The sequence below is a fragment of the Globicephala melas genome, chromosome 8 (genome assembly GCF_963455315.2).
Source record: "Globicephala melas chromosome 8, mGloMel1.2, whole genome shotgun sequence".
NCBI classification, from domain to species: Eukaryota; Metazoa; Chordata; class Mammalia; order Artiodactyla; family Delphinidae; genus Globicephala; species Globicephala melas.
In genome coordinates this window covers 45,954,907-45,980,097 of record NC_083321.1, presented here as the reverse complement: position 1 = coordinate 45,980,097, position 25,191 = coordinate 45,954,907, and the positions used below count along the sequence as shown (strand labels likewise).

At 37.9% G+C, this 25,191-nt stretch overlaps 1 protein-coding gene across 4 annotated transcripts in view; it reads right to left on the bottom strand.

Moving 5' to 3' along the window:
• DENND5A (DENN domain containing 5A) overlaps positions 1-25,191 on the bottom strand; it is a 106,630-nt gene that overhangs the window by 53,864 nt on the left and 27,575 nt on the right. For 2 of the 4 annotated variants that reach the window (XM_070046146.1, XM_030831337.3), the window contains exons 2-5: positions 12,846-12,917; positions 11,975-12,084; positions 9,611-10,268; positions 71-258 (exon numbers count right to left, since the gene is read on the bottom strand). In XM_070046146.1, the coding sequence (XP_069902247.1) occupies positions 71-258; positions 9,611-10,268; positions 11,975-12,084; positions 12,846-12,917 (1,028 nt within the window). The remainder of the gene's footprint in view (positions 1-70; positions 259-9,610; positions 10,269-11,974; positions 12,085-12,845; positions 12,918-25,191) is intronic. The other 2 variants (XM_060303528.2, XM_060303527.2) reach the window with 1 other exon arrangement.

Sequence of the window (25,191 nt, the reverse complement as noted above, 5' to 3'; positions counted from 1 at the left end):
AAAGCCCTTCTCTCCCAAATCCTGTATCAGGGCCACAGGCACCAGCACCCAAGCTCCACGTTTTTCTTACCTCTTGAGGCAGCTCCAGTTTTGACCGGTCATCCAGGCCATTGGAATGCAAGCCCATCAGGTATGGCACAGGAGCATCTAAGAAATGTAGGAGAGAAGCTGGGAGAATAGGAACATAGACATGCTGCCACTGGAAAGGAAACATGAGAGCTGTAATTGTCTCCGCCACAGTCATCAGTCTCTGGTAATCTAGGTCAAAAACAAAACACACACAAAACCAGTCAAAAACAAGGTACTTGCTTCTCAAATAGTAAGTTAAAATCTTCAACACAATTTCACATTTAGAAAGGAACAGGATAAATTTCAGCAAGGGTATGCTCAGAGTATGATTCCCTTGTGGGTATCAGAGAGACAACCCAGAGACCTCAATGAACCACAAGCTGAAGTATACCCCCCCACACACAGGTCCATGCTAGTAATAAAATTTAATATAGAAATACAATTTAGAAAAAAAGAAATACAATACGTATCATAAATAGTACCTTGCTCCGAATACTAAACCAGAATGTTAAGTAGATTCTCTTCAGTAGAAGGAGAATGGGGAAGTGGAAGAAAAAGAAAAGGAACAGTGGTCTAGTCTCTGTTCAGCATGAATGTCAAAACACCTCATTTACCACTCACATGTCTGCATTCTACAAGGAGCTGATGTGAACTTTGCCTTCAAGATCAAGCCCAAAGAACCTTCAAGCATGCAGAGGCTGGTTTTCCACACTAGCCAAGTCTGCCTTCCACCTGGCAACCTTTCTTGAATGGTAACAGCATGAAAGTGTCATTTTAACACTTTGATTAAAAAGCTCCCCTAGAACCTGAAAGACCCAGAAGATTGACTTTCATTACTCAAAACTCTTATTCTAGGTCAGAGAGCATATCTTGGAAGAGAAGCTTGTGCTCAAAGCTTAGCTTTTCTTCAGAATGCAATTTCTAGACTTGTTTTATTTTTAAAATGAGTAAAAAATACATCAGCAAAGCCAATACAATAGATTGAGATTTAACACATTACTATTTACAAATGGTATGATGGTTTCAGACACTTAAAGACAAAGTAGGAACATCAATTTTAAAACCATATGAGTAATATCCTCCTGGAATGGCTGATTTCAAATGAGTTTTCACAGGAGCTAAACAGTTTTATGCACTAAAAACTCAGCCCACCATTTAAGCAAATCCCAGCTTGGTTCATAAATGAGTAATAAATAACAAAAAGCTTTCCAGAGAATGAAGAAGAATGAGTAGGAAGTGAGCAGAAGCTGATATATATCAACTAGGTTTTAGCAAAGCAGCCTTTGTGCTCACCAGTAAAACTTTGGAGCAGCTTACCACCTTGCTCCTGGCTAAGCATGACCTGGAAATAGTTTTTTTTTAACTAGTAATGCAAATAAATAAAAATTGATGACTAAAACTTCATCATCTCAAACATTTTGAGTACACTCTAAGGAAGTGCCTCACGCTTCTTCGGGGAAAGCTAAGGCATTTGATAGATAATAGGTAAGTGATGTAAAACAATCAGTGGGTAAAACTGAGCTCAGAGATTTGGTCATCAATAATGATTTTTAAAAAAATACAGCTGATTTAGCAGAAGGACAAAAGAGCGCAAGCTTTTCATATTCACTAAAATCAGGAACAGACTGATAAGAGTTCAAGAAGAAAGTCGATCTCATCTTTCACTGTGCCCCACAAAGCACTGCCATTCCCATATTAAAGACTATTTGGTGAGGACCCTCTCCCAATTGAAGCAACAACAAAAATATTTCACAAATTACAAAAAAAAATAAAAAACTCTTTCAAGGATTAAATAGATAATCTATATAGCCTTTCAGAAAAAGTATTTACTCCAACGTGAGAGTAAGCAACAACTGAGGAACAAAATTTAGGCCACTGCAAGTTCTATCTTCAGCCTCTTCTGAGATATCTCAGTTCCATGGGGCACCTGTACAACTTGGCTTGTTATCTTTCTGTTGAAATCTTCCTGCTCTATGATTATTCTAACAATTATTATTAAGAAGAATTCTAATGATTCTCTAGGCGAGGCCTCAGTTTTTGTATCTTTCACCTCTCTTTTCTAGATATGAATGCCTGTAAATAATCTACTAAGCAATAATCTTGAGAATCTCAGACATGATAAGAATATACTTTAAAATTCAAACTTAAGATGATCAAAAGAATGTAAAGGTGTGGGAGAAAACCTCCAAGAGATATTTAAAGCTGAAGGTCCAGTCTTACTGTGTCCCAACACTGGCACTTAAACACACATTTTGAATAAATATTACACTGAATAATTTCTCCCCCGTTTCAGTGTACACACACCATTTCTGGGTTTTTTTAAAAAAGGCAGGAAGGAGCAAGGCCTTTCCAATCATGTGAAAACCAAAAAGCTGCTGCTTTTACCGAAAGTCAATAAAGCAGGTGCTACTCCTTTACGTGGCTGGCATTCCTGACAGGTCTGCTCAGAGACAAGAACATCTCATAGGGGTCCAACAGACACTGAGTAAAGGAGTCCCTGAAATGCCTTCCTCATGAGGCTTCCTGGACACTGGACTGCTTGCTCCTTATAGTGTACCTAGTTACAGTGTCAGGGAACATCTATCTACTCTCTAATCATGAAACAGGGCATGCTGAAGTCTGAAGGAAGGGGCTTCCTCTGCTCCATAAAAGCAGCCTTTTCAATAGCACAGACATCTAGTTCTGGTTTTTCCCTACTCTTCAGGATGAGTCTAATCCAGTATCTGAAACTCAGCCCACTTATTTCTGCTAGAGTGGGTAACCTTATTCGCCTCAGATTGAAATCCCTGAAGAATTCCCTGTGATGCACTTGAAAGTGTGCTATTCTTAGAAACAAAACACTTTAGGGGATGAGAAATCATCTCCTCTTTCAAGGCTAAACTGCTTTCCATTTATATGGTTTGGTTTTACAGATACTAGAAACTTGGAATTTTATGGCCTCTCTGGTCTGAGTTGTGGGTTTCGTTTTCCCTACATTTTTGTATTTTAAAAAAGCAACAACTCATCTTGAAGGATGGCCTAATAAACCATGCCTCCGGGATCCATCAACCCGTGGTACCCACACTAGGATGCTGACCTCCCAGAGCTGTAAGCAACAGCACAAAATCCATTTCTATACACCAGTACAAACGATAAAATCAGTACCTCCTTGGCCATTGCCTGTCTCTGTGCTCATCATTCCAAGAAGGTGAAACTAATAAATAGGAAACAGATGAAGGTCATCTGCATCCAAAGAGTTTTAGCCAATCAAAATCAACTGGAAACACTTCAGCTCGAGGCAACTCTCTGGGTTTTCTCACAGCTCCCATAATGCTGTAATGAGCAATTACTTTTAACAAAAGGAGATAACGCAAAGCATACTGGGATTACAACCACTTCTGAGTGGTGAAGAGAGAATAATCAGCACATTCTTATGACTTCTCTCTGTGCAGAGAAAGACATTAGGCTTGGGATCACTTTACAGATAAGTTCACTCCTAAAACAAACTACAGGGAAGTTCCTGCAAATCAGAAATTGAATTAGAAACTGTCCTTGCATACTCACACTTCTGTGAAAATTGTATGAACAAGGATGTTTCTCATGCAATCTCTGTTCTTAGGAAACAACCCAATCTATGTCCTGATATCTCCAAGATAAACTGTTAAATGAAAGAAGGTATAAAACAATGATTAGTATGCTCCCATCTGTGTTGTTTTTAAAAGGTATACATGCTGTATATGCAAGGAAACAGGAAACAGTGATAAGTCTTAACACGTCACTGTACATACACCCTTTTGTAATATTTTAAATTTCTACCATATGACTGAAATGCTTTTTTTCCCAAGTTTTACTTTAATATACCATATGTATATCAAAATGTATATAATTTAAAGAATATTATAATTAATACATGTGCACCACAACATTAAAAATAGTGCATTATATAAAAGTATTTAGGAGGAGGGCATGAAAAAAAATCAAGAGATTATTTCACAAGGGTAGGATTTTAGATCAAAAAGAAAGGGAAACAGGGACTTCCCTGGTAGTGCAGTGGTTAAGAATCCGCCTGCCAATGCAGGGGACATGGGTTCGATCCCTGGTCCGGGAAGACCCCACATGCCGCGGAGCAACTAAGCCCGTGCGCCACAACTACTGAAGCCCGCATGCCTAGAGCCCGTGCTCCGCAACAAGAGAAGCCACCGCAATGAGAAGCCCACACATCGCAACGAAGAGTAGCCTCTGCTCACCACAACTAGAGAAAGCCCGCACAGCCAAAAAAAAAAACATAAGGGAAACATTCAATTCTCTCTGCACTGTTTGTCCACACATTATTTATTTGTTTTAAAAAACTATTATTTCATTAGGGATGCACAAGAAACTTGATCTCCGGCTACCACAGGAAGGAGAGAGGAAGGAGATTTCATTTTATTCCCTTTAAAATTGTTTTGATTGCATGCCTTGAGTTTGTATTACTTTTGCAAAAAAAACAAAAACAAAAACTAATGCAAGGTTATGTATAAAATAAGCTACAAGGATACATTGTACAACATGGGGAATATAGCCAATATTTTATAATATGTATAAATGGGGTATAACCTTTAAAAATTGTGAGTCACTATATTGTACACCTGTAACTTATATACTATTGTACATCAACTATACTTCAATTAAAAATTAATTAAAAAATACTAATTATGCATTTGTTTCCAAGCTTGTCTGCACTAGTTGAACTTATTACTGGGTTGTATAATTTAAACAAATATTATGTAAATAAATGGTAAGATATGAGGACAAAAAAAAAGAACTGTTTCTCTGAAAACAAAATTAAATGCTTTAAAAAGACTCAGCAAAGCAAAGTCACTAAAAATACAGCAATTGAATTAGGCATATCACTTAAGTGCAAAAATCTTGGGAAAACTAGCATCTACTATGGTTCTTTTGCAAGGTCCTTTAAAAGTTCTCACTCCACTTTAAAAACTGGAAAACTCAGTGAATGAATTATGGGTGAGATTTATGCAAGAGAAACAATGCAGACCCCTGATTAGTGGATCCATAATCAAAGAAAATGCACAGACACTTCATCAAAAGATTGGTGATTATACAGTCATATGGTTTAAATTAAAATGTTTAAGGGATGTATATATCCTTTTAGGATTCCCAAACTTACGTGACTTTTTCAATTATCGAATTCACTACGCTACTAAATCACTTCAGATAAAGAACTTCTGCTCTCTGTATAATTTTAAAACAACCACTAAAATATATGCTATTAAAGAAAAACTCTCTCTATAGGGACCAAAGAACAAATATTATCCAGTAGTAAATAAAATGATCTACACATATCTTAAAAAAAAGATTTTCCCTAAATAACACATCTTTTCTATTCAGAAGGCAGGACATGTAGTGGGCAACACCAACTCTGAGTGCTGATGGCATGTTTTTCGAGGGCCAGAGAGATTTCCATCCACATGAGTCCTCTGAATCATAAATAAAAATTACTTCAAGAAAACCAACCTGAACTGTTTCAAGTACTCTATTAACAATAGAGAACACAATCTACATCCAGTAAAAGGCAATCCACTGCATTTTAGCCTCAGCCATGCTCAGCAATGCCCAGGAAGTTTTCGGAAAAAGTTTTTTTTAACTGTGCTAAGCATGACTTTTAGGTCCTGAGTTCAATTTGATTCTACACACACACCTTCTCAACTGCCTTCAAATCTCTTAAAATCATTATGTATACAATAACCCATATTCTGGGAAATATAAGAAGGAGCACTGAAGGAAAAAATGTTACCTACCATATTTCTGGTTTTAATCCTCCTTTTCTCACCTTTAAACATCCCCAACTGCATCATAGGTATTAAAATGTCACTGCACATTTTAATACCCTATCTGGTTTGGTTTCTCCTCTGTTCTGGTCTAAACCAGACAGTCTTCACTACTCAACCAAGTCTCTGTTTCAAAGTACATTTGACCTTTGAACAACAGGGGGGTTAGGGGTGCCTACCACCCACACAGTTGAAAACCCGCATATAACTTTACAGGTGGCCCTCTGTATCCACGGTTCCACATCCAAGGATTCAACTAACCATGGATCATGTAGTCCTATAGTACATATTTACTGAAAAAGATCCACATATAAGTAGATCCGTGCAGTTCAAACCCATGTTGTTCAAGGGTCAACTGTTTTGCCCAGCTCCAGTCAAGAAACAGTAACTAAAAAAGCAACAAGAATTGTACAACTCTATACTTCACTCAGAGACAGAAATCTGAAACATCATTATTTTAAACAAGTTGCAAAGTAAAACCTCAGGAATCACATTTTAGTCAACAGACGCTTTTGTTCAGTCTGCAGTGTTCAACAAGAACGTTGTTACCAACGTTTAAACATCAAAAATTTCATGTAAAAAATCTGGGTCCTCATGAAAAATTGGAAGACCTAGTAACATTAGGCCAGCATTTCCACAAGGAATTAATTGGAGCTAACTAGTGGCTGTCCACTTTAGATGGGGTACATGCTCTTCAATTCAACATAGTCTCCATTACTTCACCTTCAGAATCCAACCATATCATACCACTTCGCTGTTACCTCCCTAGTCAGAGACAACATAATCTCTCACTTAGATTGTTAAAATGGCCTCCTAACTAACATTATCCAGACTCTGCCCATGGACCAAATCTGGGACATCTGACCATCAAAATAATTAATCATAGTAATGGCCTATATAACCTACTGAATAAAATAAAAATCTGTGAGTCCATATGATAATAAACAAACAAGGGAGAATGAAATGTTCTTCCTCACAGTAAAATGCAACCATCCTGGTAACTGGTTCAGACTAGAATCATCAATGGATGTTAAAGCTATTAGGCAAAATTTTGAAGAGAAACAGTATATTTACAGGGTTTCTCCCACAAATTACTTCTTAATTACAAAGGGAAAAATGATAACTTTCCAGTTAAGAAGCTCAGCAGACATCGTCTTAACCAAGTGATCAAATTAACATTACCAAAAATGGGACAAATGAACACCATGTGCCTCCTATGATGATAAACAGACATTATGTGCCTCTAGATACAATGCACTGAGAGAACCACAACATCACTTCTGTGATATTGCAGCCAAAAATTTATAACCTGAATCTAGTCATGAGGAAACATCAGACAAACTGAAATTGAGGGACATTCTACAAAATACCTTGCCTGTACTCTTCAAAAATGTCAGTCATTAAAGACATGAGGAATTTACTACTAAAAGCAATGCATGTTACTGGACTAAATCCTGGACCAGGAATTTTTTTAAAAAATTATCATTCACTTTTATGTGAAATCTAAAAAATAAAACAAACTAGAGATTATTAAAAAAAAGGAAGAGACTCACAGATATAGAGAAGAAACAAGTGGTTACCAGAGGGGAGAAGGAAGAGGGGGAGAGGCAATATAGGGGGGTAGAGAATTAAGAGGCAAAAACTATTATGTATAAAATACGCTACAAGGGGGACTTCCCTGGTGGCACAGTGGTTGGGAATCTGCCTGCCAGTGCAGGGGACATGGGTTCGGGCCCTGGTCCAGTAGGATCCCACATGCCGCGGAGCGGCTGGGCCCGTGCGCCACAACTGCTAGGCCTGCGCTCTGGAGCCCGCAGGCCATGGTTGCTGAAGCCCGTGTGCCGGGAGCCTGTGCTCCGCAGCGAGAGAAGCCACCACAGTGAGAGGTCCGCGCACCACAACGAAGAGTAGCCCCTGCTCGCCGCAACCAGAGAAAGCCCGCGCGCAACAATGAAGACCCGACACAGCCAAAAATAAATAAATTTAAAATAAATAAATAAGCTACGAGGATTTACTATACAACACAGGGCAGCCAATATTTTATAATAACTATAAATGGAATATAACCTTTAAAAATTGTGAATCACTATGTTGCACACCTGAAACATATAATATTGTGTATCAACCATACCTCAATTTTTAAAAATTTATCATAACAGACATTATTGGACAATGGTAAAACCTGAATACAGTATTGTTATTTTATCAATGTTAGATTTCCTAAATTTATTAATCATACTATGGTTATATAAAAAATATGTTCTTGTTCTTATGAAATAAAAGCTGAAGTATTGAGGAGTCAAGGAACATGGAGTCTACAATGACTCTCAATGGTTCAGTTATGTTCACACACACACAGAGATACAGTGGGAATGATAAAACAAATGTGGCTAAATGTTAATACCTGGTGTATTGTGGGAGAGTGTACAAGAGTTCTTTGAACATTTCTTACAACTCTTCTATAAGCTGGGAATTATTTCAAAACAAAAAGTCAAAACTCTTAAAACCTCCAATGACTAAGCATCTCAGAGCAACAAAGTCCTTACAATGGCCTACAGGACTCTGTACAATTTGGCCTCCTGTTAAGTCTCTAACACTATCTGCTACTACACTCCTGCTCTCTCACACCATGATATCTACCAGGCTTCCTCAATGTTCTTGAACATACCAATCACATTTTTGTCTCAGAACCTTTCTACTTCCTGTGCCCTTTGCCTGGAATACTTTTCCTAGACATTAACATGAGTTGCTCACAGAGGCCTAACATAATCACTCTATTAAATATTGGAATTTCCCTTCCCCCAATACTATCTTCCTTCCTGTTTTATTTTTCTCCACAGACCTTATTACCACCTTACATACTACATATTTTATTTATTTATTTAATCACCTCTCAAAAAAAAAAAGGTTGGGGGGGGAAATTCCCTGGCAGTCCAGTGGTTAAGACTCGGCGCTTTCACTGCCAGGGCCCAGGTTCAATCCTTGCTCGGGGAACTAAGATCCCGCAAGCCATGAGGCCAAAAAAAAAAAAAAAATCACCTCTCTTTCCTCACTGAAATATAAGTTCTATTATAGCAGGGATTTTTATCTATTTTGTCCACCCTGAATCTCTAGCCCCTAGAATAACTCCTGGCACACAGCAGATTCTGAATAAACATGTACTAAATGAATGAATTTTATGTTACTTATCTGGCTCCTTTAATAAACATTTGTTTCCTTCTGCTCTATTTTACTGTTTTGTCCAAATCTCCTGCTCACCATCACTTAACCTCTCATTTATAAAAACAATTCAGTTATAACAAACAAACAACAGAAAAAAGCAACACATCCTCATTTTCTCAAATATATTTTCTCAAATATACGAAGGATCATCGTTATTGTCAGGCTGAGGAAGGGGCAGAAATAACTCTGCAGAGTGATAGAACAAAACTGATGGAAAGTCAATTTCCCATGACCATCAACTCCTGCCTCCTCTTTTCAGCATCTATCAGACGTCAGGAGGCAGGGTTCCCCTCCCAGACTGGAGTGCCCAGCAAAAGGCCACGATGATAGCCAATTAGAAATGGTAGACCTCTCATGTTCCATTAATTTGCCATCCAGCACCTACCTGCAAAAGATCTGAGTTTTGCTCAAACTGTAACAGCCCTTGTCCTTTACAGTCAGCCCTACTGTATCTGATATGGAAAGAAGAGAGGCCCTATGAAGGGAGAGAGCTCTAGCAAGCACTGACTTACGCTGTGAGTAGAGCAGGATTTGAAACTCCAGAAGGGCACAAGTAAAAAGTTGAAACACATTCTCCACCCCAAGCAGTTCAAAGACCTCTTTGACAGGAAAGTCGAATAAGGGAAGCTCATTGGTACTTGGTCTCTGGCAGACAATTGGCCCATAGACCCCAGAAAACTTCAAGGACCGGCCAGGAGGTGGGAGTGGCACCTCGTAGAGTACATTGTATATGTAGCTCTCTAGGGGCAGTGGAGGGGGCTGAGGTGAAGTGACTGCCTGGTGAAGTTGTTCCAGCACACTCCGACATGCTTTCATGAAGGACATGGGCGTGATGAGGCAAATGCACTTAGAGACGTAGAGCGTATCCCGGCTAATGTCGTAGGAGTTGAAGCGCTGCAGCTTGGTCCCAGGAGTGCCTTCACCATCCTCCATGTCACTGTGGTCTCGGCCATAAGCAAGGGGAGCATGGAGGACATCATACTCAGCATTATGCATGTGGTAGAGGGTCTGCATTGCACTGCAGATCTGCTTGCTAGTCACCTCCTCATAAAATGTGAGGGAAAACCCAAATGTCCGAGAGCCATCCTCCCTTGTGATAATAAAGGCATGGAACTGAGGCTCCCTGGGATCAGCCTGGGTCTTGAATGCCAGCCCTTTGGGCATGCATAGCTGCAAAAGACACAAGGAAACAACTGGTGAGAACACTCACTGCTTATCCTCTTCTCAGAACACCATCACTACTTATTTACTTAAAGAGCACCTACTGTGCTGGGTGCCTGGGATATAAGACCAACACAGCAAAATATCTGCCCTAAAGACCTCCCATTCTAAGACACACAAGTAACTAAAATTATAATGCATTTATCAAGGCTATACAGAAGTATACACAAAGTGCTAGAGGAACAAAGAACAAACAACTCAGTCTCAGCCTTCATCAGAAAAGGCTTCAGAGATGAGCTTATGCTAGGATTCATCAGGTAGATAAGAGAAAGAAGGGTATTTCGGGGGCATGAAGAAAATGCACAAAGGAGGTAAAAGAAAACTTGGAGAATTTAGGTAGGTAGTTAAGCATGACAGCATGTATTAGGAGATGATGCTAGAAATATATCTAAAAACCAGACAGATGCAACTTCATACCTAAAAATAAACAAAGTTTTAGATTCTATCAGCTCACAAGATTCTGTCATCAATAAAATCTTCTCTTTTCATAGAAAAAAAAAAAGGGTGTTCATTTCATGTAATGCAAGGAGATGACATAATTAGGATAAAGATGCACTTTTTTCACTTTAACTCAGATGGGTTATATAAAGAAACTTGGGTAGCTAATCTAACTGACCTGAATCAATCAGTTTCCATTTTCCACTTTTCCACAAACCTGGCTAAGGAACTAAGAGGAGCCTGGGTTAACAAGTACAAGGAGCTATATTATGGTATATCCATTACCCTTGAACTTGACTTCTCAAAGACTAAGTGTTTCTAGAATATAGTATGTTAAAAGGAAATAAGCACTGGACTAGGAGTCAAAAAACTTGAGGCTCTCTATGATTCAGTTTCCTCCCCTGTGAAATGAAGATAATACAGTTTACTCTGCAATGAAGATAATACAGTTTACTCTGCATACCTCACAGGGTTATTGCATGCATCAAACAAGATCATCCTCAAAAAGCTATTAAAAAGTAACAGAGGCAGTACAAAGATATGGTTAAGAGCAGAGTTCTGGAAACAGACTATGGTATTTAAGCTTGCTCAACTGCTCCTTAGCCATTATGACCTTGAACACATTACTTAACCTCTCTGGATCTTAGTTTCCTCACCCATAAAATATGTGTCTGTGTCTGTGTGTGTTTACTTAATATTATCTACATAAGGGGTATTGTGAGGATTAAATGAGTTAATTCATGTATAATACTTATCACAGTGCCTAGCACAAAGTGAATACTCAACAAACGTTAGCTTATTCATGGTAGTATTCGTCTACAAATTTAAAATGCTGCCCTATCTAAAATTATAATAAAACAAAAACACCCATTTCTATCATATTACTCAGATATATACAATACAGATGAAAACTGCTTTAAACCTCACTTATTGTGTAAAATCAATGCTATATGCAACCAATAGCTCAATCTCACAAAAAAAGTTCACTGACCCAATACTATGTATTTGTCTGACTCAACAGAAGCACCTTGTGACTTTTGGTATATCTGATATATTCCAAATATTTGATATAGTGATCAAAATGCAGAATCACAAACAATATGCATGTAAGAAGTTACTGATACTTGGTGGAACCACTGCTACCATAGTCTGAACTCACAATCCTACTGTGAATTACTCTGTAAATTATCTGACACTTATAGCTAACAAATACTAACCATTCCCACTGCATCTTGGTCAAAGGGATTCCAGTCCACATTCTCAGGATATCGTGCAAGGACCTTAGACTTGAATGTTCGTCTCAATGGTGTCTGCTCAAAATTTTCTCCTGCAAGAAAAAGAATGAAGCAAGTCATCTCCACAAAGTCCCCTGAAACCACAGGTTATGAGTATCTGAGCTTGGTAGTCCAGCAAGGTACAGAAATGAAGGCAAAAGGGTTAGTATGCCAACCATCTAAGAACAGGAAAGGTATTATAGTTATTAGATCAGTAAGAAGCTGGAAAAGTTTAGCACGGTTAATACTGGACACTGTTAGCTACCCTGGCTTTTCTTTAAAATGAAATCATTACTACAATCTTCTTGGGAGGAGAGGGGAGAAAGCACAAGGAAAGATGAAGGATTATATCCATCATTTTTTTTTCCCTAAAAGCTACATTTCCTTTGCTTAAAGTCAACTAATAACATCATAAAAGCATAAATTATTTTAAATTCAAAATAAAGTATGCATTTCTATGATCTCTGAAAAAATACAAAGGGGATTAAAAAATTCAAGAACATTAAGAAAGCAGATTTCAGGATAAATCCAATGAGCTATTTTGTCAATTGAGAATCATTTGAAATTTCTGAAATTCTCCTTTGTTTCCCCCTTCCCCCTCCTGAAAACATTAGAGCATACTGAAATAAGAACACTGAAGAGAAAAGAGGAAGAATCAAAGAACCCACCACCTAGAGGGATACAAATATGAAAAAATCTATTGGTCGAAAAAGGCATAAGAAAGTTAGGTCAAAGGGTACAAAATGCCACTGGAGAGACTTATATAAGAGCCACCAGAATGCTTTGGGTGTTCTCAATTTTGTTTTGTTTTTACCTTCAGTTGTACTTGAAATGAAAGAGCTGGCACCATCCCTGGCTTTAGAAGCCTGTATGTACTGGCATAATGCTATATGATAAATGAAATAACATAGTATTACAATAAAGCAATGTTATTCAAATTTTTTTGACCATGACCCCAGTATGAAACAAAGTTTATATCATGAAGCAATAAACACACACATGATATATATTAATATATATAAATTTACTTAAAACAAAAATTTCACCAAAAAAATACCCTTACTATATGGAATGTGTTCTCATAATTTCTACTCTATATCATTAAAACCAAAAAGGCTAACTGCAGACCTACTAATGGTCACGATTCACAGTTTGAAAAACACTACAAAATAGTATAATGGGATGAAGAGCTCAACAGGTATTAAATTACTATAAAGCCACTAGTGCTTTTTCTAAAAGTATACCACCCAAATATTGCTTTTCCCAAGGGATTAGGGAGAAGGGAACAAATTAAATGCACCTAAATATTTTGAACAAATAAATTTAGTAGGCATCATGGAAAAATATGTGGGAAGCATGATCAAGGACAATTCAATTGAATTCTATATCTATTTACTGAGTAATCATGTTATACAAGGGCCTTAGGTACTGTGGAGGATAGAGATGAACCAGATGAAACACCCATCCTCAAAGACCTTTCCATTAAACGTATAGGAAAAATAACATACACAAATAACAATTTCCCAGGAAGGTTATTATCTGGGAGGCTCAAGCTTATGTGGTCTATCCATTCAGAGCACACTTGCACAGGATCCTGTTCACAGGCTCTAGTTGATAGAATACATTCTGTTCCAACTAAAGTTTTTATAAGTTGGCTTAGAACCCAAAGGGGCTAGTGATTATTAAGGAAGATGCACTCCTCACCAACACAAGACTGGGATGAACCTAAAGTCAGATAGTCCTTCACTCTAAATCATCCCAGAGGCACCTTGAAAGTTTAAAACAGAGTTTATATTATATTACTTCTAAGGCACCTGTTCCAGAAACTAATAATGATTCCAGTCAGAGAGTTATTGCTTTTAACAATTAAAACCTTCACTTCCATTTTATCTCAGGTTTTGTCCACCATCATCATCAGAAGCCCACTTATTCATAATTTTCAACTTCTGACCCAACCTTCTTTCTGTTAGTAAAGCAAGTTCCACAACTCAATTCCTCTAATTTCTAATCCCTTCTTCCAAATTGATTTTTCTGAAACTCTTTTCTAGCAAATTTCATCTCTCAAAATACATTTCATAATCTTCACTAAATAAAACTTGCAAAATCAGCCGGCAGCTGGTAATACCAGTAGCAACAAAGCCCTACAGCTACGTTGAGCTAGTCTCAGAGTTTTCACTAACACCTGCAAAGAGTGCAAAGAGCCCACCCATGGCAAGCCTGCACTCACTGTAGAAAGTAATTAAACAACAAGCAGCTGACATAAGATCTTGTCTACAGTCTGACATTCTCAGAATGTATTTTTAAACTGCATTCAGTTCTGAGAGAAGATAACTATTTCTTCCTCCTAAGCTTCTTTATTTTTAATTGTCAGTTTGCTCATTTCTTCCTTAGTAGGCTAGAAAATCCCCTCAGTAAAAACCACGAAATATTTGAACATATACAGGAATCACGGCAGTTAGCAATGTCCTATATGGAAGCCTTTAGAGAAAGATGTTTTCCTAAGATGGCTACAAGGTGCCCCCTAAGACATGAAGAGCATTCAAAGGATGGAACAGGGGACTATTTAGGGGGAGAATTTTAAACAACCAGTGAGATGTAGAATGGAGCCAGAAGTGAACATGATGAGCTGACCTGGAGTGTAGACAAAGAGGTGGGGGAAGCTATGAATCACAGGGAGAACTGGCCTTCAGATCCTCTGTCCCCACCACTACCTCTCCACCTCCTGCTCCTTCTTTAAACAAGCTGAGTAAAGAAGTCTTGTTAAAGAGTCAGGTTCTGAGTAAAGGCACAGAAGAGAGTGCCAATCTCAGACAAAAGTCCTTCTGTGTATTAGACTGGACCAGTAGCAGGAACATAGTCTTTTCACTGCAAGGGGAAAGAAGATGTATAAAGAAGAGGTATGAAGGCCCTGAGAATAATCGTTGTTCATTATAATCACGTCAGAAAGTAATAGAGGAAGTGTCAGAAAGTAATAGAGGAAGGAGATCACAAACCTAAAATCTTTTTGTTAAAACAATTCAATCTAAAAAAAAAAAAAAACAATTCAATCTCTCATCATTTACTGAGGGCTGAGTTTTTTGAGAATAAGCAATGGAGAATTATTGCCTCAGGAACATCTACATAGCCCCACCTCCTGAAACCTACACATGTGTCACAGGTCCCATAAATCCTCAATTATTTAGACCTTTGGAAATTCAGACAATATCAGGAATATGACATCACAACAACTACTGTCCTATTGTCCTAGAAACAACAACTAATTATTTGCCCAACACAAATGTCAGCAGGTTTGAATATCAAAACTAAGGCCCATTTCTAACGGCAACTTAAAAATTAGTCAACTAGGTATCAGTCTGTCTTTGTGAATTTGCTCCCTGGAAAGTACAGTTCAGATAAAATCACGACAGATTTTTTTTAAAGCCTGCATGCCTTATAAGGACTTCTAATAGGTTCTTTGTTTACTTGTTCTGCTCTGGCCAGGCCAGAAACAAACTGATATTTGTATTGCTATTAGCCTGTTGGTACTAGCTTGATTTGAATAACCCTGAATGAGGGATGCTTATGCTGAGAAGCTTCAAAGGAACCCCTAAACTCTCTGAAATAATTTACAAATTTTTGTATGAAGACATTTGCATTTTTCTGGGGAGAGAACACAATTTCTATCAAAGGATCTCATGACTCGAAAAAGTTAAAAACCACAGCTCCAAATGTTTATCCTAATTTGCGCAGAAATATTTTGACCACTTAAAGGTTAACCTAAATGGGCAGGTTTTCATACAATCTAAAATAAAATACACATACTACTAAATAACTGCTTTCTAGGTTGATGATGACCCAAATTAAAACCATTATTTTCTCCTTTCTTATCATGAGACACCTATGTTGATTGTTTCATACATACATGTCAACAAGTTAAAAAAGAAAAAAAATATCCTCAAAACTTCTGTCTGAAGTCCTCTGTAAGGTCATCAGAAAATGTTCAACAAGATCTCCAAGTTGTACATTTATATTAAATTTATTACATCTGTGTTTTTAAATGGTAGAGCAGATATGAAAAGGTAGGTACCCAAACAGCTACCTGAGAAAGACCCAATATGGTTAAATCTCAACCTGGTTTATGTTGAACCACACAAAGCTTCTCCAGATCACAGTGCTAGCTTAGATTCAAGCACAATAAAAGTAACCATCATTTCCTGGGAAACTGTTTATGGGACACATCTGTTATATCTACATCTTGGGTTAGATATACCAATAAAATGAATATTTCAATTTCTAAACCTATCAGTAATCAGAGTTTGGATACACTAAAGGAGTTTTACATAAAATTTGAAGTTAAAAAAAAAAAAAAACGGACTTCCCTGGTGGCGCAGTGGTTAAGATTCCATGCTCCCAATGCAGGGGGCCTGGGTTCGATCCCTGGTCAGGGAACTAGATCCCACGTGCATGCCGCAACTAAGAGCTCGCATGCCGCAACTAAGGAGCCCGCCAGCCACAACTAAGGAGCACACATGCTGCAACTAAGGGCCTGCACAACCAAATAAATAAATTAAATAAATATTAAAGAAAAAAAGAGCTAAGGACATTTTTATATCTGGTCCCTTGGAGGAGATAGGGAGGATAATATAAATATCTGTGAAACTGAAACAAAACACACAAAAAACAACAAAAACTGACTTTGTCAACAGAATAATTTATATCTAGTTTGATGGAAGTTCTGCTTCCAGCGAGACCAACTCTCTGGCAGATAACTATGAACTCCGGACAAAATATAAAAAACAACTACCTGAAGGTACTAGAAATGAAAAGCAGGCAGATTATGAACGCAGATGGAGGGTCAACTCTTAGAAAAAGGTAACAACACTGGATAAATGTCCCCTTTTCATGGCTTTTGGCTAGGCAGGTCCCAGTCTATGCCATGAGAGGTGGCTAAAATTCGGATAAAAATCCATAGTTATACTAGCTTAAGGAACCGGAGGACAGAATTTAAAGGCAACCACAACAGCTGGGAAGCAAGGGAAGGAAATTCCAGAGAGAGCCAGAGAGGGGGTGCCCCTAACTCTGTGTATAAACGCTGCTCAAATCTCTGGCTGATCCCTGAACCATGCGTGCATGGAACAGATCCCAAGCAGCTAGGTTAGGGCTAACAGAACTGAACTGAGATTTAAGCGGCCGCTCACTGCTGGGAAACAGAACAAACAAAATTCAATGTTTTTGGAGGAAGGTGACAGAATCCAGAGTCTCTACAACATATCGTACATAATGTCAAGGACACAATCTAAAATTGTTCAGCATATAAAAAAACAGAAAAACATGACCCATTCTCAAGAGAAGAGTCAATCAAAAGTAAACGACTTTGCATTGATCCAAATATTGGGATTAGCAGACAAGGATTTAAAACAGCAATGTTCATAATGAATGAAAAGACAGAACAACGAAATAGACACTATAATTAAGTGGATGGGCTTAACAGCAGATTGGAGATGCAGAAGAGTTAATGAACTTAAAAACAGGTCAACCAAAAAATAACCAATCTGAAGAACAGAGAGAAAAAAGATTAGTGAGAGAAAGGGGGTTGGGGGTGGGGGGGACCCAAAGTTATGTGGGGCAGCAAGTCTAACATACATATAATTGGAGCCCCAAAGGAAAGGAGAGCAAATGAGGCAAAAAAGAATATTTGAAGAAATAATGATCAAAATTTTCCCAATTTGGTAAAAGATATAAATTTACAGTCAAGAAGCTCAGCTGAATCCCAAGCAGGATAAATACCAAGAAAATCATATGCAGTCAAATGTTTGAAAAAAAAGAGAGAAAAAATTTTAAGGAGAAAATCTTGAATGGAGCCAGAGGGAAAAAAAATACATTAAAGAAGAAAAAATTATTGAAATTACTACTGCCTTTTTAACAGAAACAATGGAGATTAGAAGACACGGAACAACACCTTACAAGCACTAAAAAAAAAAGAAAAAAAAAGGCCTTGTCAACCTAGAATTCTATAAACAAACAAAAATCCTTCAAAAATGAAGGCAAAATTAAAACAACTGCAAGTAAAGCAAAACTAAGAGAATTCATTGCTGCAGACCTGCACTACAAGAGTAAGAAGAGCCCATCCCAATAGGTTACATGCTGTATGATTCCATTTATATAACATTCTTGAAATGACAAAATTATAGAAACGAACAGGTTAGTGGTTGCCAAAGGTCAGGGACGGGGGGAGGGTGGCTATAAAAAGGCAGCCCTAAGAATTCTTGTGGTGATGGAACTATTCTGTATCTTGACTATATCAATGTCAGTATCCTGGTTGTGACAGTATACTATAGTTTTTTAAGATGTTACCATTGGGTAAAGAGTACAGGGTAATCTCCCTGTATTATTTCTTACAACAGCTTATGAATCTACAATTATGTCAAATAAAAAGTTTAATGTATTTAAAAAGTATATTTTTAATTTTTAAAAAGTGTTTTAATGTTTTTAACAACCTGCCAAAGTTTTAAAGCAGAGGCTGCAGGCAACACAATTGAAGCATTCAAAGCTATACCTTGGACAGAGCTCTTTGAAGGCAGCTTAACTATCCCTCTCTCCAGGCCCAAGACAGAAGTGTCACATAAACTGCCTCACCTCACCACATCAACAGCAATCCTACAAGGTCTAGTTCACATTATCTACAGCAAGAATGATGAAATTTTTTCCTCTGGGAATGGATATAACCAGGTTATTATGCTATCCTTTGCATACTGGCATCCTGGGATGTCCTACAATTGATCCTGTTAGTGTCACTGGCCATCAATTCAGTGCTACTCATGCTATAATCAATTTCCTTCCTGCATTAAAAGACATCACTGTATTTCTCCTGTTACAAACGTTTCCGAAACTGACTGCACATCAGAATAGTATCACTACCAACTCATACTTGGGTTTTCAGTTCACATTGAAAACCAGCTGGTTTTATCTTCAATTCATTTGTTGCCCCAGCATTTCAATTCTGCTTGTCTTCTAGATAATTTCTGAACCCCTGTACAAATCAGAGATCATCTTCTGTCATCTTTGACTAAGAGGGCACAATGTAGTAAGAGAAGGGAATGCAAATTTCTAACTAAATTAACCTTGTTATTACTTTTAGATGACTACTTCATTAATATCAGCACTTTTTAAATAGAGACAGCTTTAAAACACACAGTAAGACTAGCAAGCAGAGTTCTGGTAGCTAAAGAAAGCCATCTTACACTGCCCTCATCACTGTCTTCTTCCTCTCTTGTACACATACAATCGAGGTAAATTCACAGCTCCTGCAGCATAAAGTGAAGAAGGTAAACTGCTCCTTGAAGAAACAGCCTATACCTTGGCCCACATCACCAAGATGACTGTGGTGCTCAGGAGTCAGACACTTAACAAACAAATATCCAGAATGTAGATAGTGAGCTGCCCCCACCCTGGACAAGCCACAAGGCCTCTTCTAAGGCACTATCTAACCCAGGAAAGCTATTTACCAGGCTTTTCAATGAAAGAGCAATAGAAACCATCTGTTACTCCTATGTGTTCCCCTGAGGAAGATTTGTTCACTTTCTTTCTCAACATATTTTCTTTGTCAGATAACTTTAGATTTGTGTATACAGCCACTACTTTTATTGATGCTTTGCCTCCTGCTTGATATCATCCAGGCACCACACCTAGCCCAACTCATGAACCTAGTATTCCTAAAATGGCTGAACTTCTCATGTACCTGATTTTAACAAGAGACTGAGATTTGAGAACCTATCCAGAGATGACTGCTCCAAACCATAGCTAAGACAGAACTTTGGTAGCAAGACATCAAGTGTAGACACTGCCTCCCTTTCAGCCCAGCTGAATACCCTGCAGGGCACACATTTGTTGAGCTAACATCTTGAACTAAGATATGTAATTTGCTGTGTTTAGTGGGGAAAGCAAAAAGCTCTCAAATTCACGGTCTATCAGACCAGTTTAACGAACCCAGTCCTGTGAGATGGAAATACACATACTGTTCTAAATAGAGTGAGGGCTCCCAGAGGCTTTACGTGTGTATACACAGGCACTTTTCTCTATAAGCTGGGCCCTCCGGAAAACTGGGCTTAGGCAAACCCACTGGACTGGAATCTCTAAGTAAGAAATAGCAGAGGACAAATATGAGCGATGGTCCCCACGCTCTCCTCAATACCAAATTTTAAAATAAGCAGCCTAAATTAAGTGTAAACAACTAGCCTGGAAGGGAGGAGAGAGGGTCAAGGTCCCACCTTGGCTACTAATTGTATGATCCTAAACAACTTACTGAGTTTTGTGGGTCTCACTTTCCTCAACTGAAAGATTAAGAAGCAGAGAACTAGTTGGTGATCCGTAAAGGTTTTTCCAGCTCGATCATTCCATGGCTTAATGACTGCTGGGCCTACAGTCTGACCAAGCGTGGAAATTCTACCTTTCAAATTGTGAGCTCTAGGCATGCGTTAGTTCTCCCTCTACTGCCTGTATCTTCCCAAAATCCCACTAAAACAGTAGTAGAGGTGGGGAAGCATAAACCTATAGAATGAAAGTGAAGATAATAGCAACAAAATTTTAGAAGCTGGGAAGCAGATGGATGAATCATTACTGACAGTAGACTTGAGAAAACTGAGATACAACATAACCTCCAAAAAGCTCAGGAACTTGTAGCATCAGGTACTTATGAAGTAGGGATTATGATGGGGCTAAAAACAGAAGAATTGATTGAAAGTCTATTTAAGAACCAGCTGGCATCAGCTCATGAATAAACAAAATGTTGTGTAACTACACAATGGAACATTATTCAGCCATAAAAAGAAATGAAGTACTGTTACATCCCGCAACACAAATGAACCTTGAAGACATTATGCTAAGTTAAAGAAGCCAGACACAAAAGGCCACATGCTGTATAATTTCATGTATATGAAATGCCCAGAATAGGCATATTTACAGAAACAAAAAGTGGTTGCCAGGGGACTAACTGCTAATAGGTATGCAGTTTCCTTTTGGGATGATGGAAATGTTCTGGAACTAGATAGTGTGATGGCTGCACAACACAGTGAATACACTAAAAACCACTGAAGTGTACACTTCAAAATGCCACATTTATGTTACATGAATTATATCTCAATTTTGAACCAGCTGGACCACCCAGCCCACCCCACCCCACCCCATACATTTTTCACTCCATCTGGCCTCCTCCATTCAAGAAGAAAACAAAGTTTATTCTTTACAATGGATAAATAAAAGAATGAGTGGGGAGGGCAAATGGGTGATGGTGGTCAAAAGCTACAAACTTCCAGTTATAAGATAAATAAGTCTTGGGGCTGTAATGTACAGCATGGTGACTATAGTTAACAATACTGTATTGTATATCTAAAAGCTGCTAAGAGAGTAAATCTTAAAAGTTCTCATCACAAGAAAAAAAAAACTTATAGCTATGGTGATAGATATTAACTAGACATTATGTAATCATTTCACAATATATACATATATCATTGTTGTACACCTAAAACAATACATTGCTATATGTCAATTATATCTCAATTAAAAATAAAAAAAGAAGGGACTTCCCTAGCAGTCCAGTGGTTAAGACTCCACGCTCCCATTGCAGAGGGCATGGGTTCAATCCCTGGTTGGGGAACTAAGATCCCACATGCCGCACACTGCAGCCAAAAAAAATAAATTAAAAATAAGAAGAAGAAGAATGGGTGTCTATACTTGGGATTGTACAGTTATCAAGCATTAACAGCTGAGAAACCACAGACATAGCTGAGAGCAAGGGTATCATTCTAAAAATAGGGAAATAAGAGAAGATTTACATACTGAACATTGAGACCCTCAGTGCTCTTCCACTACTTGGCTCTCAGAAAGTTAGCAGCTAAGATTATGCCCTCAAGGCAGAGACCTGAAGGAGCATTTTATGTAAACCCGACCAGCACAAGAAAAAAGACCTAGAGATACTGATGGTACAGGGGAAAAAATACATAGCCAAATCATTCCATAGTGAACCTCTCAGTAACCAAATCCCACCTATGAACACAGAGATCCCAATCAGCTTCTTGGCGCATTATTTTTTTTTATTTATTTTTTTAATTAACTAATTTATTTATTTATGGCTGTGTTGGGTCTTCGTTGCGGTGCGCGGGCTTCTCATTGTCGTGGCTTCTCTTGTTGCAGAGCACCGGTTCTAGGTGCGCAGGCTTCAGTAGCTGTGGCACGTGGGCTCAGTAGTTGTGGCCCATGGGCTTGGTTGCTCTGCAGCATGTGGGATCTTCCCAGACCAGGGCTTGAACCCGTGTCCCCTGCATTGGCAGGCAGACTCTTAACCACTGCGCCACCAGGGAAGCCCCTTGGTGCATTATTCTCAGATGTAATGCATAGCCAGAGATCATGAGGTGGAAAATAACTCCCCACTCCTTAAGGATGGGCTGCTCATAGGAAAAATCTGACAAACGCTACCAAATCTGACAAACACTGGAAAAATCTGACAAACACTATCAGGAGATCAAGATAAACATGAACAATGATAAGTCATGTTGAGAGTATGTATGTATTCCTGATATAATATGATGAAAATGACACTTTACCTCTGTAGTCTTCCTCTCAAAAAACCATAACCCCGGTCTAATCATGAAGAAAAACATCACACACATCCCGATTGAGGGACATTCTACAAAACAGCTGACCAATATTCTTCAAAACTGCCGAAGTCATCAAAAAGAAAACAAGCCTGAGAAAAGGTTACAGCTAAAAGAAGCCTAAACAAACATAACGACTATTTATAATATGGTATCCTGAATGGGGAATACTGGACAGAAAGAGAGTTATGCAAAAACTAAGAAAATATGAATAAAGTATGGAGTCAGTCCACTAAGTCTAATATCCAAATAATAGAATCCCATAAAGAGAGAACAGAGAAAATAAAGGGGAAGCTCTTATCAACAAAATAATTCAATAAAATTTCCCAGAAATGAAGGGCATGAATTCCCAAATTCGCAAGTACACTCCAACGATCCAGCACAGTGGATGAAAACAGACCCACACTTTAATTATAATAATGTATCAATATTGGCTCACTAATTGTGACAAATGTACCATATTGAATGTTAAGATACTACTATTGGGGAAACTGCATGTGGGGTATATAGGAACTTCCTGCACTATCTTCACAACTTTTCTATAAATGTAAATCTATTCTAAAACAGTTTATTTAAAAGATTTTAAAAATTATATCCCATTTAAACAAAATGTCCAGAATAAGCAAATCAAAGACAGAAAATACATTTGTAGTTGCCTACAGTGGGGGGATATGGACTTCATGGTATGTAAATTATATCTCAATAAAGTTGTTTTTAAAAAAAATAAAAAGACAAACAACAACAAGCTTGTGGAAATTTAAAAGGTCTCTGCCAAAACTAAAATTAACCAAGAAAGTTGTATATATGGGATGTGCAGCAAACTGGATCTATCACAAGAGAAGTATCACAAAGTATAACTCCAAGATAAAGGGACAACCTAAGGTACTAGCTGTGCAATAGGCCTAGCAAGCCAAGATTTCAAATGATCCAGATTGAGCTAGAGCAAGGATCCATAGTTTGTGTAAGATTCTCAAAGGGATCTGTGAACCAAAAACTACCATAAGCCACTGCTTCGAAGTATCCATTACAGGTTTCACCCAAGGGTCAAACCACAACATACTCCTATAACAAAAAGAATCTCTCAGATGTTGCAAATCTCAAAGAGAAGAAATATAGAGAGTAATGAAGATTAACACAGTTTTCCTAACTAGATATGATCATGTACAAATAAAAGGAAAGGAAACAGAGGCACAGTTAAAGCCCTCAAGAAGCCCTGTGAATGTGATTTCTGATGAAACTTGGTACCTTACCCTACAGAGCTTAAGACATCCTGAAGATAATGGTATTTTATTTAATTTTGTGATTTCTGTCCTACCTACCTCAAAAAATAAAATGACATGATAAGAAAAATCATATAAAAATTTTAAATCAGAAGAACATTAAAAGAAGCAAAAAATATAGATAAGTACCTATAACATAGATTTCCCATAAATTGCAAAAAAATGACAGTTTGCTTATAATATATATTTTTACTGAAGTATAGTTGATTTACAATGTTTCAGGTATACAGCAAAGTGACTGTTATATATATCTACACATATACATACTTTTTCAGATTCTTTTCCATTATAGGTTATTACAAGATATTGAATATAGTTCCCTGTGCTATACAGTAAGTCTTTGTTGTTTATTTTATACATAGTAGTGTGTATCTGTTAATCCCAAATTCCCAATTTATCCCTCCCCCCACCCCCACCTTTTCCCCTTTGGTAACCATAAGTTTGTTTTCTATGTCTAGGAGTCCATTTCTGTTTTGTAATTAAGTTCATTTGTATCATTTTTTAAGATTCCACATATAAGTGATATCATGGTATTTCTTTTTTAAAATTTTTATTTATTTATTTTTGGCTGCATTGGGGCTTTGTTGCTGCATGCAGGCTTTCTCTAGTTGCAGCGAGCACAGGCTACTCTTCGTTGCAGTGTGCGGGCTTCTCATTGCAGTGGCTTCTCTTGTTGTGGAGCATGGGCTCTAGGCACGTGGGCTTAGTAGTTGTGTCTTGCGGGCTCTAGAGCGCAGGCTCAGTTGTTGTGGCACTTGGGCTTCATTGCTCTGCAGCATGTAAGATCTTCCCAGACCAGGACTCAAACCCATATCCCCTGCATTGGCAGGCAGATTCTTAACCACTGCGCCACCAGGGAAGCCCATTGTATGAATATGTCTTTCCTTGTCTGACTGACTTCACCTAGTATGATAATCTCTATGTCCATCCATGTTGCTGCAAATGGCATTGTTTCATTCTTTTTTATGGCTATGATTCCATTGTGTGTATATACCACATCTTTTTTAACCATTTTTCTGTCAATGGACATTTACGTTGCCTCCATGTCTTGGCTATTGTAAACAGTGCTGCTATGAACACTGGGGTGCATTACAATATATTTTTAAGTAATTCAACACAGAAAAAATTATGGAAAGAAATACACAAAATATTAAACATGGTTATGTTACTTCTAGAAGGCTGGACTATGGGTGATTGCTATTTTTTTCTTTATGCTTTTATCTACTTTCTATATTGCCTACCTTGAGCATGT